Raw genomic sequence first — 16462 nt, forward strand, 5'->3', positions numbered from 1 at the left:
CAAATTTCATGTATCTAGAACCAGCTGTTTAGATGTTTAGGCTGGGCGTTGATATATAAGTTAGTCAGGACTCTAAATTTTATATATATGGATACTACGTTAGTCCCCGCGTGACATAGGGATGACATTTCTTTGTTTACATATTTAATGACGTCACATCATGGCTGACAGCGTTTTCTGCGTTTCAAATAAAAATAAAAACTGTATTTTTTTAAATTGGATTTATATATCCATCCTGCGTTTTTAATAATTGTTATTGATATATTTCGTTGTCTTAAGCAAAATACTATAATAAATAATCATTTATTGGACGGAATTAGATATGAGTCAAGTAGCCTATTACTACTAGGTAATATTTACCTACAATACAACACAATTCAATTTGACATACCTATTATTATATACGGTTGGGAATTTGCTAGTATAGTTCGAGATGTCAATAGGCTAGTTGACACTTTTTTTAAGTTGGTCTTAAATGGTTGACATTTGTCCTATTAGATCAAAAAAATTAACACTAGGTATATTTTTTTGCGCCCTAAAAACCGTAAAACTTTAATTTAAAAATATATTTTTCTTAGACAGGTGAAAACACTGTCGGCCATGTTTGGCCGATAGATTATCTGTGCTCTGACGTCATGCATTTGTAAACAACAGCATAACTTCCCAAAGTTTAATAAACATGACTTCTATACTAGTTTACATGGAAAATATAGTAATTATCGTTATTGTATCATCCGAGAATGTAAAAACGCATCGATAAAGACCACAGGAAAGTTGTGGATTAGAGTGCCCAGTGAAATAAATATACGTAACACGATCCTATATGACTAACGACTTCAACCCAAATTTATTTTTGCAAAGATCACTTCGTTGTAAGTCTTACTTAATAACTTATTCAATTTATAAAGAGAAAACGATAATTTTTTACGTTTACTATGAGTTTTTAGAAATATATAAAAACTAGCTTATGCTCGTGACTTCGCCCGCGTGGACTTCATAAATTTCAAACCCCCGTTTAACCCACTCAGGGGTGGAATTTCAAAAAATCCTTTCCTAGTGGATACCTTGTCTTTACCTACAAAGAACACACCCACCAAATTTCATGTATCTAGGACCAGCTGGTTAGATGTTTAGGCTGTGCGTTGATATATAAGTTAGTCAGGACTTTAAATTTTATATATATGGATACTACGTTAGTCCCCGCGTGACATAGGGATGACATTTCTTTGTTTACATATTTAATGACGTCACATTATGGCTGACAGCGTTTTCTGCGTTTCAAATAAAAATAAAAACTGTATTTTTTTTAATTGGATTTATATATCCATCCTGCGTTTTTAATAATTGTTATTGATATATTTCGTTGTCTTAAGCAAAATACTATAATAAATAATCATTTATTGGACGAAATTAGATATGAGTCAAGTAGCCTATTGGGGTATGAGGCGGGGGGATGCCCTGCACGTTACCCGCGTTATCCCGCACCGGGTGACCCCGATTGTTATCGCGGGATAAGCTATTATAGCCATAAGAACGAACTCAGTGACCCGAACTGAGCTAGTTAGAGCCAAGGGTCGTCATGGTTGGCATTTACTACGAAATCAAAGGCATTCTGTTTCACTTTATATGTATTATGCCATATGTTCTAATACAAAAGATTCATGGGTAGGAGTAAAAAATGAAACTCAGTCGCATAGTATCGTGTAAATTGTATTTACCATTTATCATATGCACACCGCATGCCGTCGTCAGTTCAATGTTCACAAAGCCCACATCTTACATTTACAACTAATGTAATGCGCCGGTAGTGGTATAAATACCTGTAACAACGTAAGGTCTGCGCGCACTGCACCGAACCGCACCGTTTTAATAAAGCGACATTTTATTCTACTAAAAAGTTATTATGATTAAAAATTCTTAGCATTTTTCAGTTCAATTGTTTCGAAACTGTGACTGGGTGATTCGAAATTAATCTAATTAAAAACACGCCATTAAAACAAATTCGTACAAATAGATAAAAAAAACTGCATTTTTCAATTATTAAAGGATGTCTGTTAACATTGGTAGGCGTCCGTTAGTAATGAATGAATAGTCCTTGTGTAACTTTTGTTTTACATTTTTCAGTTTTTGGCATGTCGTTATATTATTTCGATTAGGAACCGATTTTTCAATCGTGAAAATAGAGACAGAAAACAAATTAACATTCGAAATGTTGCCAGTTTTTATACATATTGTATTCGATATGTTTCAAAATGTCGTTAAAGTTTATTTGGCGATTGAAATATCAGTTAAGTTAAAATAATATTTTAATGAGAAGTAATCCAGCAATGCTTATTAGGTAGTTATTATATAAAATGCATACAATAATTTTATTTTACATCTCTACATGACGTGTCATATTTTCCGTTTTCGTAATGCGGTCCGACGTAGTGAGCGCAGACCTCTAGGCGAGGCCGAAAGCGATAACCGTTACACGAAAGCCTGGAATGTGACCGCCGGCTTACATGGCATACACATGACCGACATAGGAGCGTACCGCCGGCGGTCCAAACAAGTAAATACTCTTCACTTCACTATACGAAGCTAACTATATAACACATATGCAAAAATTATATACAATTCGACAATTTTTCACTAGATTCTATAATACATAAACACTCTAGATCATGTAGAAATTTCCAATTATATAAATATATAGACATTTCGGTTTCTCGTGATTCATATAATGTACATTCACCTTTATGATTTTTTTAATAATATATGCAAGAACGTTCAGAATAAAGCTGACCACACACGCGTTCCATTATCACGAGTCAATAACACGTCTCATTTACGCATTATACACAATATATACCTGTGTATAATGCGTAAATGAGACGGAATGATTAGTCGAGTTGTTTCTTTATTGATGCGCGTATAACATCTATATCACATACAGTACTTGATATTATGACGCACGTATGCATTTGTGTCAAACGCACCGAAAAAAATTGAAAGATCCAATAATTGCCGCATTCTTTCGGTGTGGATGACAAAAGCGTGATTTATTTTCATATAGGTTCTAAAATATTACATGAATGTGTACTGTAGTCGGTATGGTAGGTACGTAAAGATAGATGTGCCTTTTACGTTACGTTACTTTAACCTAACAATAAGGATGCCTTTGAATGAAAGCGCGTCGAACACGTGTGCGACGTCTCTAAATCAAAGGCAGCTTTAAGCTAGCCGCATTTTGGTTGCGTTTTAAACACGTACGAACACGCATGAATAATACCGACCTTTCAAGTACTATGGGATCGCGAAAACGGTAAAAAACCAGTTAAATAATTTTTATTAAAACATGTTTAAAACGGTTTTTTTTAATAAAAAATATGTTTAAAACAATGCCAACCCTGGGCGCGAGTTAGTCGTATTTACACCCAGTCGTTGCGCTCGTATAGTACTTAAAAGGTCGTTATTGTTCGTGCGTGTTCGTACGTGTTCACACGAGTCAAATCGTACGAAAACGCATACAATGCGGCTAGCTTTAGGGCGTTTGTGCACTCATCCGTATTCGGTTGGTTTCCGTGATCCTTCGAAGTAGCCGTCATACAAATATACATACTCATTCGATTCGTATTTTGACGGAATCCGTCAAGTATGAGTGCACAAACGTCCTTAGACTTTCACATAACCATTGAAAAAAACATTGACTACAATTTTTTAGTTTAACTGTCTCATTTTCTTATATAATCGGAAATTTCCATTACATAAATGATTTAGAGTAATTAAATTCCTTAATGTGAAGGTAACTTTTAACTCTTTGGTTGCGCGAGCCACTGGGACTTGGGTGTTCCATACACGAGTGGAATGTTCTGGAAATGTTAAGCGCCTTATACACGGTCCAACTTATTCTGTACATCCCGATAAGGTCAAACTCGACACACGTCGAGCCTTTTTTTGATCTTGCATCAAGAGATAGGAAAAGCGGTAGTTACAGCAAGTTTGACCGTATGTAAGGCGTTTTACGCGAAGCCAACGTTCGCGTCCGTTCCATTCAGGGTTGGCACTTGTGGAGTTTTGGATAAGGCGCTCCCACACTAAGGTTATAAAGTGTTACATAACATTTGTTACGTAAAAGTGTATAACAAAAAGTTATAAATTGTTGTTATTAATATGCCAATAATATTTGCTGCGAAATATATTATCAAGACAATGGTAGCAATTATAAAACAAGGTCAGATGTTATAAAATGTGACATTTAATTAGGAATAGTGTATACAGATAAATACAAAGGGCTAACCTAAGTAGGGGTTAGGACATGTGTCCACGCCTTGGAGAATGTTATTATGTTATATAACGTTATATATAACCGACATGTGGGAGCGCCAATAGTACGAAAAGCTAAACTGACCGCTAATCGAGGTTTCGGAAAAGGAACTTTGCACAAAAGTTTGACAGCTGCAGTGTGAATATCACAATGATCTTTGATTGGATGATTCTCTCCCACTATTGGCTGAAATGCAGTTACAAGAATACCATAAATTGAGCCAATTGAGATTGTACCAATGTAAATCACAACTTTCGTGCTAAGCGTCCTGTGCTAAGGCTCTAAAACTTCAACATAATAATCGTTACAATTTCGCATATAAAATTTTATGTAGTTTTTAATATATTTCTTTAATTTTATAATATACAATTATAATACATAATTTTGTAAAGTCTGATTGTATAGAGGTTGCTATGTAACACAAAAATATACTGTAATTTTATGGCTTAACTTGTGTCCGTCTTATCCACCCCGCATACCAATTCAGTCTACACACATGTCCGAGTATGCACCCTAGGGTGGGTGATTTAGGGTGGATAAACGGAATAAGCCGTACATTACAATAAAAACTGAACAAAATCAATATTTACGCACCAAAAATATTGTATGTACCTTGATAATAAGTGTGTAAGGATGTACTCGTGTAAATGATTGAACGCAACCAAAAAATTCGTTGCGTGCGGCATTTATCTTACTGAAGCGTTCAACTTTACTCTTACAAATTAGTTAAAGAATCGCTATAAACTGTAACTATTGATGATATGAAAATATTTAATTATTTTGCTCTAACATATGCTATTAGACGTAGAAATAGAAAAGTACTAAACTTTATAAAATACTTTCGAATCGCCGAGTGAATATACCACTGATTCGGAATTCCCTTTAAAGCCATCATAAAAACATTTTAGATTTGGCAATTTCTGTACAATCAGACCTTAGTACAAAGAAACAAATGATGTGTACCAATGATATACAGACGCCGTGCGCCCAAAGGTTTCTACCCCCCGCAGTGGAGCTAATATTTTCAATAAATACTTCCTTTTCAAGATTTATATAACAATAGGCCTATACATTTGCATAATAAAATTAAAACTGAGTTTAAAAAACAAACGTGAAATAAAATAAAAATTGCGATTGTTAGCGCGATAAGTTTATTTTTTACAAATATCTAGCTATATGGAGTCGATGTTTTAGATTCAATATTGTGTCAATCGATAAAATATGTCAAGTAGTAAACATTGATGATTTTTAATATCAATCCAAAAAATATAATTCTTACAAAAATTAAATTTATTATGTCGATTATATTATGTATTACAATTTACATCGCAGTATTAAATTTTAAGACATCGATTTTATATCGAATTAAATTTTATGACAAATTTCTTTAGGAAATATGGCCTTTATTTCCTTTAAGAAAGAGAGACTACTCAAATTCATATTTAAAATAATTTCATAACATCGATAACTGACATAATCGAAAATCACTATCGAATCAAAAACTCGACTCGAATATTTATTCACATCGAAGGCTTCATTTTAGGTACAATTTATCCTAATATCATCCCATAGACAAAGCGTCCGGCCGCGTCGAATAAGGGCGCCCACACACTATAAGACATTCTCATAAGACATCTTTTATGGAGTGCTATAATAGCCAGGGTTGCTACAGCCAAGGGTTGCCCATAGTATTTTTTAAAAGGAAATCATTTAGTTCAGTTTAAAACATACGCGTTATAGAAACAACCTATTATATGTAAAATGTCAAGGTTCTAGACCCAGTGGTTTGAGCTTTTCCAGTCTCATATTTCGTTAGCCAGACTCTAGTACAGCCAAAAACGGTTCACTGACATTTGATTGGAATTCGTTCAATGTCTCATGGTATATAGACCCGTCTATTAATTTGTCTTTTAAGGCGTTCTTATAAAATGAAGGAGTCCTAACGTTACAATAGTACTATAATACTGTCGCAAATATATACATAGTGATTTGACCCCGGCCGAAATGTGAAGCGGCCCTAAAACGTCACGATAAAAAAACTAAATAAATTGTGATGTTGTCAAAAGTTTGTGTAATATTTATTATCAATCATACATATGTATGAGGTTATTAAAAAATATTATACTAGCACGCTAGACTAATCAACCCATCGCTGGCACACTAGTGAACACGATCCTCTCAGAACAAGAAGGGTTTGGCCATAGTCTACGGCGCTGGCCCAGTGCGGATTGGCAGAATTGATTAATACACAAATAACTCGGGATCGAACCCCGTACCTTTCGAATAGAAGGTCTACTACTGCTAGATTACTCACTGGCCTAATATAGATACAAAAGGAGTCCAACGTACTAGTATAATAAAAGTTAATGTATGAGGTATTCGTTTAAAAAAAAAACGTGTTAAAAACAAACGCGTAGCTTCGTCGAGTGTTGCCAGTCAGCTAAACTTAAATACCCTACCTTTAGTTAATAAATAGTTAAGCATAACATAAAATTAATATAAAATAAAAACTTCTAGTAAAACGTTATCGTTTGAACACATCCTAGCTAAATATTGCTACATTTGATACCTACCTCGATATAAACGCTATAGAAACCCATATTTACACCATAATATTGATAATAGTTATTAGCTAATAAAACTATAAAGATTCCGTTCAAATTATAAATCGGTTAGCTATACAATTATACACTTTACTCCATTAGTTATTGAGCTTAAAATCCAGTGGGGGAGTGCTGGCAGAATAATAAATAATTAATTTAAAAAGCTTTTATGTACATTGTGATATCATATTTGTATTTTTATTAATGAAAATGCCAGTTAATTATCTTGTGAATGCGAAAATATGTCTATCTGCTTGTTATGTTTTCGCGGCCCATGAATTTAATCGATTTTGACCGGTATTGAGATAGCTGCATCCCTCCATGCATCTATCACTTTTATCTCGGATAATTTAAATAAATAAATAAATAAATAAAAATATTTTTTATTCAATTAAACGTTTACAAGTATTTTTGAATTATCAAAGAGTTCACTCGGGATTTTAAAACATCTAAATCCAAGCAGACGAGGCGAATGAGCATCATCGTTTTTACCATCGTACCGAATGCGCCGGGTGACCGTTAGGTACCATCAGAGTACCCTTATTGTAAATGCGAAAGTGTGTTTGTTTGTTGGTTTGTCCTTCAATCACGTCGCAACGTGATTGACGTGATTTTTTGCATGGGTATAGTCAAAGACCTGGAGAGTGACATTGGCTACTTTTTATCCCGGAAAATCAACGAGTTCCCACGGCTATTTTAAAAACCTAAATCCAAGCGAAAGAAGTCGCGGGCATCAGCTAGTTATTTATAAATCTTTAAAACAACAGTGGGTAGGTATATCCTAGGCAAACGCGTCCCATCTTAGGCCACATCATCACTTCCCATCAGGTGTAATTGTGATCGAGCGTGTATAAAAAAATAAAATGTAAGTTACACTCCCTCACTTAAATTAAATGGCGGACTACTTTTATAAACTCTTACAGTTCTTGCAATTCACGAAGGCGAGTGGCTCATGCTTGTGTTTAAGTCGTATCGGTATAAGTAACGTACACTGAATGTGTGCGTGTGCGAGCGCTTGCTCGCGACTGATTGGTCCGACACGCACGCACACTTACGCAATGCCCGTGTATCCGACGTAACCACAAGTAAAGTCCACTCGCCTTCGTGAATTGCATGAACTGTAACAAATTATAGCATAACTACCGATCGCTACAAGCTCCGTTGTACAAACATTTTAGAACTAAATTGACAACACAGTGATACAGTTCACGACAATTGGGTATTTTCCTACTTTTGAATTTGATAAATATTATTACTTTATTATAAACTAGGATAAAAATAATGACTAATGTTGGAGTGGAAGGGTCTTCTATCCCTTTCTCGCAAAACGAAAATTTGTATGAAACCGCACGAAGCTACTATGGCATTAGTAAGGTGTGACGTCAAAATTCTATATCGCTATCTCTGTCTAATCAGAAATATTTAAATGCTTATAACTTTTTTGTTATTTGATCGATTTAATAGTTTTTTCAGTTTACGTCATTCTTTTTATCCTAGTCTATATACATATAAAAGGAGAAGGTGACTGACTGACTGACTGACTGACTGATCTATCAACGCACAGTTCAAACTACTAGACGGATCGGGCTGAAATTTGGCAAGCAGATAGCTATTATGACGTAGGCATCCGCTAAGAAAGGATTTTTGAAAATTCAACTCCTAAGGGTAACCCCCTTAGGAGTTGAATTTTCAAATAGGGGTTTGAAATTTTGTTGTACACGCGGACGAAGTCGCGAGCATAAGCTAGTTTATAATAAACTAATAAAAAAAATTGAGTCAAATAGCAAATACCCAATTAGGGAACTTGTACGTCGAGGCTTCGACGCCACTGGTACGCGTCAAATGTTCCTACATTTGACGCCAGGTAGCCTATTTTTCTTTAATTTCACGTCACCCCCAGCTAATATTTGACAGATATCGATTCAGGATCAAACCGAGAGTTCCCGCACTCTAGTTCACTCTTTTTAAAAAAAAAAATTGTTATGTAGTGGTGCAGACCTTTCCAATAGTACAATGCGCGGGCCGATAGTAGAATGGCGAGGTGAGAGCTACATCAAATAGTTCCTTAGCACAGTCTCCGGAATACTATATCCTGTAGAACACCGACAGACAGGCAGTTTACATGTAAGTGGATAGAATGATATGAAACAGCGGGTAGTCGAAACGGTATTTACGATAGAAATCCTGATTGTTTTAGTTCAAGTTTATAGTAAAACTGAATAGTCCATAGATAAAATAGGAGATTACGAACGATGCAGTAACACTGTACAACGAGACTAGTTTTGTGTTTGCTCTTGTGACTGCATGCAAGAAAGAACTCTATTAGCTTTGTATTAGGAGTGGGTGGGTACGACAATAGTCCTATATAATATGAAGTTCGAATACGTCTTTTCAAATAATTATAGTCCAGACTTTTTACTAAGGAGACTTAAGTTTTCTGGTTATAAATGGTATTACCCTATTTAAACGCTAAAAGCACGGTTTTGTACCTCCTGCTAAGTTCTCTCACAGCTTAGTACTTTCCTACTTGTGAGTGAAGTTAGCGGAAGGTGCGAAATCGTGCACATTAGCTTTAGAACAAGGTACTAAGGGTGAAATCTATAGAGCGCACTCTGACTTTGCTTAGACTTAAGATAGACTTAAAACGAGACAGTAGTATGTCTCTCACATAAATCTGTCTCGTTTTAACTCAATCTTAAGTCTGAGCAAAGTCAAAGTGAGCTCTATAGATCTCAGCCTAAGTAATTGTATATTTATCTCGAGCACAACACACCCCAAAGCCTTTCAATTCAATTCTTCAATATCATTAATAGTTATTTTATTAATAAATACATGGAATACACGAGTTTAAGTACATTTTGTAAAACTACCCTCCAGGGCACTTTCGTTAATTAAATACATTATTATTATTTTCAATATAAAGCGTTACGCTACAACGATTTTATTCAATTATTAATATTATACACAGATGAGAGTTTTATTATCGTAATAATAACAACACTTTTGCTCTTTTTGAAAAATGTGGCAACAGACTTAGTTCTATCGTTTCCGGTGTATGAATAATATGACTAGAAAAAAATATTATTTTAAATTTGTAACTTTATTGTCTATGAATATAAAAGACTGTAGGTGGGCCTGATTGGCTGCTCCCCGAATACTGAAAAAAAAACCACTTTTTTTAATACCTCAAATCTTGGCGTTTTAGCTATACAAGAAAAATCAACAGTCCCATAATATTTGAGTAATCCTAAAAAAGTGACTTTTCTGTATCCGATCGTATGATTTTTATATGAATCGAATGTATAATAAAGATGGATCGAGCGCTCCTAATATCCATTTGAAGCAAATGCCTACTTATCGCTATCCCCCTTCGACTGCCGCTAATTTGGTAATTATTAAGTGAGATGGCGATAAGTAGATATTTGCTTCAAATAGGTATAAGGAGTGCTCGATCCCCCCTCGTCTATAAATTCGTGCAATTTACCTGCTTGTCTATACGCAAAGTCTAAGAATGTTGCCATATTACAAAAAGACGATCAGACCATAGACCATAATATTATAGTAAAATTCTCATATATTAGGAGAATTAATTTGCAGTACATTTTTCCCTATTAGTTGATACACATTTCCAATAAAGTTAAATAAATTACAATGAAATAAATAAAACCAATTATTTACAATTTTATTAGACAGCGACATTGTTTTACTTGTTTTTTTTTTTAAAATATAAATTGGTGAATACAGTTCATTTAGGTCAAATTAAAGAAATATCCAAAAAAATGCTGTCTATGGTAACAACATGAGTACAAAATTAGTTGAAAATTTTAGTCTAAATTCATAGCCCTTTGAGTTGAAATGAGAAAAATGGATGCAAGCATATTTAATTTTTGTCTACAATTTAGATTATTTTATTAGTATGTTCTAAAATTGTCAACTAAACTGTCCCAATATTCATGTAATGAACGATTCATATTGCAGTCCAAATCAATGTCTTCCAAAGTTATCCGAAAAACGATAAAACCTATCGACTTTTTGAAATAGACCACGTTTTAAAATTGAAGTTTCAATGAGGGCAAGCAACGTAGGGTGTAAATGCCTAGTTAGTAGTGGAATTTGTTCTTAGGCACTTTTTAGAAATACTTTAAAACTTTTGTTGTTTAAATCTTGGACTACCTACAAAATTAATTTTTTTTTTGCAAATTGAGGGTATGTTTAAAACTATAACTTTTTGGGGTAATTTGTACACCATTTATCGCAATTCGCACTACAATAGAAATCGTACGTTCATACGTTTTCATTTCATAAGTCAAATACTTCAACGGATTGTAGTCCCATAGTATTTGTTTAACAGGAAATAAAAAAACAATCAGTCAAAAAATTAGTACCCAAGGTACCATACATACATACATACATACATATCTTGTTCAGTCGTCTAGGCAAGTATTTCACTATTCAGAGATAAAGTAACGCCAGGTGAGATAGCCTAGTTGATAGCGTGGTGTCATCTTAAGTTATTCTTACTTAAGTAATTTTGTTGGAAATTGAGGGTATTTTGAAAATTCAAGTTTAATGGATTTTGAGGGTATTTTAAAAATTTGCGTTTTTTATTAGATATTGAGGGTACTTCTGAAATTTGATTATTTAGGTTATTATGTACACCGTTAATCATGATTGGCACTACAATCGGAATCGTATAATTAAGCACTTCGTATAACAATGACACATACACAGCGACACGTATTCGGTAGTATAGTCCCATAAAACGTCTGTCTGCCGCCTGACTAACAGTTTGATACCTGAGGCAGCAGGTCTGTACCCGAGGTACGTTTGTTCTGTCCCGCTAGACGGGTGGTTCAGTGGTCACAGGTGCGGTGACGTCACGTGAGGCCGCCTAGTTGATGGTGTGGTGTCAGGAGGGCGGCGCGTGGTCGTGCGGTGCGCGCGCCGTGCGCTCCGTGCCCGCGACTAGTAAATTGGTGTATTCCACTTCTAGGATCTGACGCGCCTGGAAATTACCACAATTATGTTATCGCACTTGTAATTGCCGCCTTTAAAACGGAAGTCACTTGATCTGTAGCGAGAAAGCCATCTTGAATCGATTGTATAAATACGGGTGGTTGATGGTTTTCAAGCCAGTCTCGTTCCGACGAGAGACTCGACCGACTATTAAATGCTTTTTGTGTTTTGATTGAGTGGTTGCAATAGCAATTGTGCCCTCATCAAGTTAATATTGTAGTAAGGTTATTATAAAAGGTAAAACTCTCGATAAGCCTCTTCGCGTCGTGATTAATATTTACCTTCACTTCTGGTATGTTTAAATTATCACTTTAACAATCATGAGGCTCACTCGTGCCTTATTTTTACGTCTGCACAACGCGAGTGTTGCTAAAACTCGAACATAAAGTTTAATTACAATTGCGAAATATTTATCTTTCAGATCTTATCTCATCGGGGAAAAATTAAAGCGATTAACGTTCGAAAATAAAATTGGTTAGATTTTGAGGACATTTGGTATGTAGATCCTTTTGAAATTAGATTGCCGACACCATAGAGCTAAAATAAATTTATTGGTGTTCCCGAAACCTAGCGTTGAGCCATATCCATAACGGTTGGCTAAGCTTGAAATTTGAAATACATTGGCACCTTGCGACATTCAAAAGACGGAACAACTTCATATATAGCATCCTGGAGATGGACGTAGGCTACTTTTTATTTTTATTTTATTAGGAGAACCAACTGCTTACATTAATCTATTATAATCTTAAACTTAAGTAACTACAAGCTAATAAAAGGTTTTATCCAGGAAAATAAAGAGTTCCCACGGGATTGATTGAACAACCCTCCACCTCCCATGGCCCCACCAACCTCTCGGTTACATGGGCCCAATCGCGGGAGGGCGCCAGTTCGGCACTTGCTCTTGGCGTTTTCCCGGGGCGGAGTGGGTACATGGGTCTCGGGGAACCAGGGATCATAAAGTTTCTTGGTTTCCCGGGGACTATGGTATTCTATCTGTTTGTATTTACATAATTTTATTTGTTTTTGGCTGAACAAAGGATATTTATTATTATTACATACTTGCGTGTTTTGCGTGGGTATTTGCAGCGCGAGCGCCATGCTGTTGGCGTCGAAGTTCTCGTCCAACGCGATGAGCGCGCCGTGCACGCCGCTTTCCGATAGGTTGTTTGCATACTCCTGAAACATGAGCTTATTTAAGAAGACGCCCCCAGCGCGACGAGATATGTAATGCTCAGCGGTCCCGGCTAGTCCGACTTGCGTATTTTGGAACTTGTATATAGTATTCTGGATTGAACTTCGTTAGCGTGATTCAGGCTCCATAGTGAGCCCGTGCCGCCATCTAGTGTCGGTATGTGGAGACCGCCACTTTAAAGAACGTTACCTTAAGGTTGATGGAGACGAGCCACCGCTGCAACCGCTCATTCGTCCACACCAGCACGTCGCGCACGCATAGCTCCGCCGCGCGGCGTCGCTCTTCCAACGCACGGACTGAGTACCCTACCCTCTTGAGACACGCTACGCCGAAATGTAACGACGTTCTGCAAACGACACAAATCAGTTATATTACAAAGGCGAAAGTTTATATGTGTGTGTATGTACTGGACGGATATGGCTGAATTTAGAATACAGATAGATTATACCTTAGATTAACACATAGGCTACTTTTTAAACTGGAAAATCCAAAGTCGCTTAAGTTCAAAACTTGTTTCTTAAAAATCTTCAACCTCTGTTTACTTCACATGATTGCAAACAGTAATAAAAATGAATGAGCTTTATTTCTAAGTTTCTCTTTCTAACCTGTGAAAACTGTCGACCATCTTGAGCTGCGTCCGTAGGTCTCGTTTGGTGAGGTGCTCCAACATCCGCGCGTCCACCAGGCACTCCATGAACGTCGTTCTATACTGCGGTAAGCCTGGAACGAGATAAAATAAAATGAATTTGTACGGGAGCAGTGTGCAGGCTCGACCGTACCAAAGGGAGATCTCCCACCGAGCGGTTGGTTTGCTCGGTAGCGCCAGCTGGGCCGACGGTTGTGTCTTGAAACTTATATATATAGTACAGATTGCAGAAAACTCCGTTAGTGTGAGTACTGTCGGCGGTATATTTGTTCGGGACTACATCATGAAATGTTATCGATTGAACAGCGGCATCTAGTTTCTCCTGTGGCAACCGCCACAAATTCTTACTAACATTATAAGTGCAAAGATTCTTGATCTTCGTATTCGGGGATACGTTTTCGGACAAGAGATTCGTCTTGGTTGAGCGTGTAACGAAGGACAGTATAGCAACCAGGAAATTAAGACCCGGATTGAAGTGGCTCGAAGCACTTAAAAGTACTCTGCAACCACAGTCTTAAGATCTCCTTGCGCACTTGATTACTACGCTGTTACATCTGGCCCATACTACTATACGGATGTGAGGCGTGGACCATAAAAGAAAACCTTAGGAAACGTATAGAAGCTCATGTGGTCCTATAGTAGGTCATGGTCGGGAGAGCCCAGGGCTGTTCTGATCAACCACTGTAAGTCATCAAATCGCTCAGTATAGGTCCTGGAATGGGAAACTAATGTTGAGAGGTGAGGCGCATTGACGAAAACAGCTCCTTTTACCCCGGAAAATCAAAGAGTTTACTGGATTTTCAAAAACCTACATAATCTTGTGAAAGATTTAAGTCCCGCAAATTGATAATGCGCGTGGCCGCCATTTTAGTGACATCAGCACTAGACCGAAGTTTCGAGCTGATGGTATATTTTTACTTAAATATATCTACGTCAAATGACGTCAAAATGACGTCATTTCGATACTAATGAAACATGGTTCCAGTGCAATAGCAATTTGCGGGACTTATAATAAAAGATAGGAATACAAGTTACCTAATGAGGGTAGCCACACATTGCCGATCCACTCGTGGTTCATGTCGCCGAACGCGAGCGCCGCACACGCCGTGCCGCGCGGCGCCGACGGCGACGTCAGGGACACCATCTCCTGTATCGCCAGCCGCAGCTTTAGCCGGTGCAGAGGGTTGCTGATGCCTGGGAAGTCAAGGAGAACCATATTACTTTATAATACAGCCTACAGATACTTCGATAAGAAAACGCAAAATATTACAGATTGTAGACAAACGAAGGAGGCTGTACCTTACCAACAAGTAACAACCAACACCTTTAAAAAAATAGCAATCAAACGAGCAGGCGGGTCACTCAATTTTAAGTGATTACCGCCCCCCATGAACATTTGCAAGAGAAATAGAGATTGTGTACAACAGAATAGGTGCAGTGAAAATGAAAATGAAAATGAAAATCTTTTTTTATTCGTATAAACTTTTACAAGTGCTTACGAATAGTCGGATGCATCTACCACTGGTTCGGAATGCCTTTCCTGCCGAGAAGAACCAGCAAGAAACTCGGCGGTTGCTCTTTTCAAATATTTGATATAGGTACAAAATTATGCCATGTATAAAATAGTATTTGCAGTCTTGTGCGTTGCTCGAACGAGCTGCAGGTCAAATCCACGCTCTTTTATCATTTAGATAATCTTCAATTGTGTAATATGCTTTTTTCAGGAGCATATTTTTAATAGATTTTCAGTCACTCACCGATCTCTCTCTGGATCTCCTGGTCGGACAGCGCAGACATGATCGCTCCAGACTTGACGTTGGCCCGACACGCGGCCACGTACCACGCCGGCATGCCGACCCAGAGCTCCAGCCACGCCACCACAGTGGGGCCGTTCCACAACGCGAACGGCGTTCCGGCGCGCATCGCCTCGCCCAACAGCTCGTGTCGGTAGTCGCGGTCCCTGGAACGAGGGGCAACCTTAACGCGAGGCTCGTGGTTTTGCGCTATGATGCGCACTTTGAACTCGACGCTGTCATAAAATAATCTTTATTTGATAAAAGATTCAAGGTTACTTACTGCACACAAAAAAATATACAAAACGATGTCAAGCAAAGTTCTTGGCCCCTCAAACTAGGAACTATGGAAAGCTAGACTGGCTTTCACCCGAATGACTTGCCGTTAACTTAAAATTTCGTTGCCGTTTGCCGTACTCGGGTGTCCGGTAAAGAAAACGAAATTTTTTGTTCCGAAATACCAATGTTTTGGTTTAATGTAGGTGCGAATGATGACGTTGCTTGCATATATGACAGGACATTGTCAATCCACATTGGTGAAATAATACAATTAAGGCACAATTATATTTTTTCATTACATACATAACCTCACTTACTTGCTTTTAGTCCTAGCGTAGTCTTGATGTGTTAAGGGTGCGGGCCCGTGTGATGAAAGCCCGTCTGTAGATTCGTCCGCCAGGGATGATAGACCTAACGAAGATGCCGAGGCTAGAGACCGAGGGCTTTGCCCTTGTTGTAACTGAAACCAAGGTTATGGCGCTGTAATATTTGGCTTTGTTGAAAACTATGTGATAAATGAGATATCTCTTTTTCCTAATTCATAGAAAAGAAGTAAGGCACAACACACAACACATGTAGTTGAGCCGAGGCCCAGTGTCTTTTGTGATAACTTAAATTATGCTT

The 16462-nt window shown here is 37.2% G+C and overlaps 1 protein-coding gene across 1 annotated transcript in view; it reads right to left on the reverse strand.

Annotated features, from left to right (window-relative positions):
* Positions 1-1692: 1692 nt before the first annotated feature.
* LOC117986647 (liprin-alpha-1-like) overlaps positions 1693-16462 on the reverse strand; it is a 168624-nt gene continuing 153854 nt past the window's right edge. The window contains 7 exon segments of the mRNA XM_069501958.1: positions 1693-11917; positions 12988-13104; positions 13310-13466; positions 13726-13840; positions 14802-14960; positions 15524-15726; positions 16156-16298. Coding sequence (XP_069358059.1) covers positions 11822-11917; positions 12988-13104; positions 13310-13466; positions 13726-13840; positions 14802-14960; positions 15524-15726; positions 16156-16298 — 990 coding nt within the window. The 3' untranslated portion in view covers positions 1693-11821.

The sequence above is a fragment of the Maniola hyperantus genome, chromosome 11 (genome assembly GCF_902806685.2).
Source record: "Maniola hyperantus chromosome 11, iAphHyp1.2, whole genome shotgun sequence".
In the NCBI taxonomy this organism is placed as follows: Eukaryota; Metazoa; Arthropoda; class Insecta; order Lepidoptera; family Nymphalidae; genus Maniola; species Maniola hyperantus.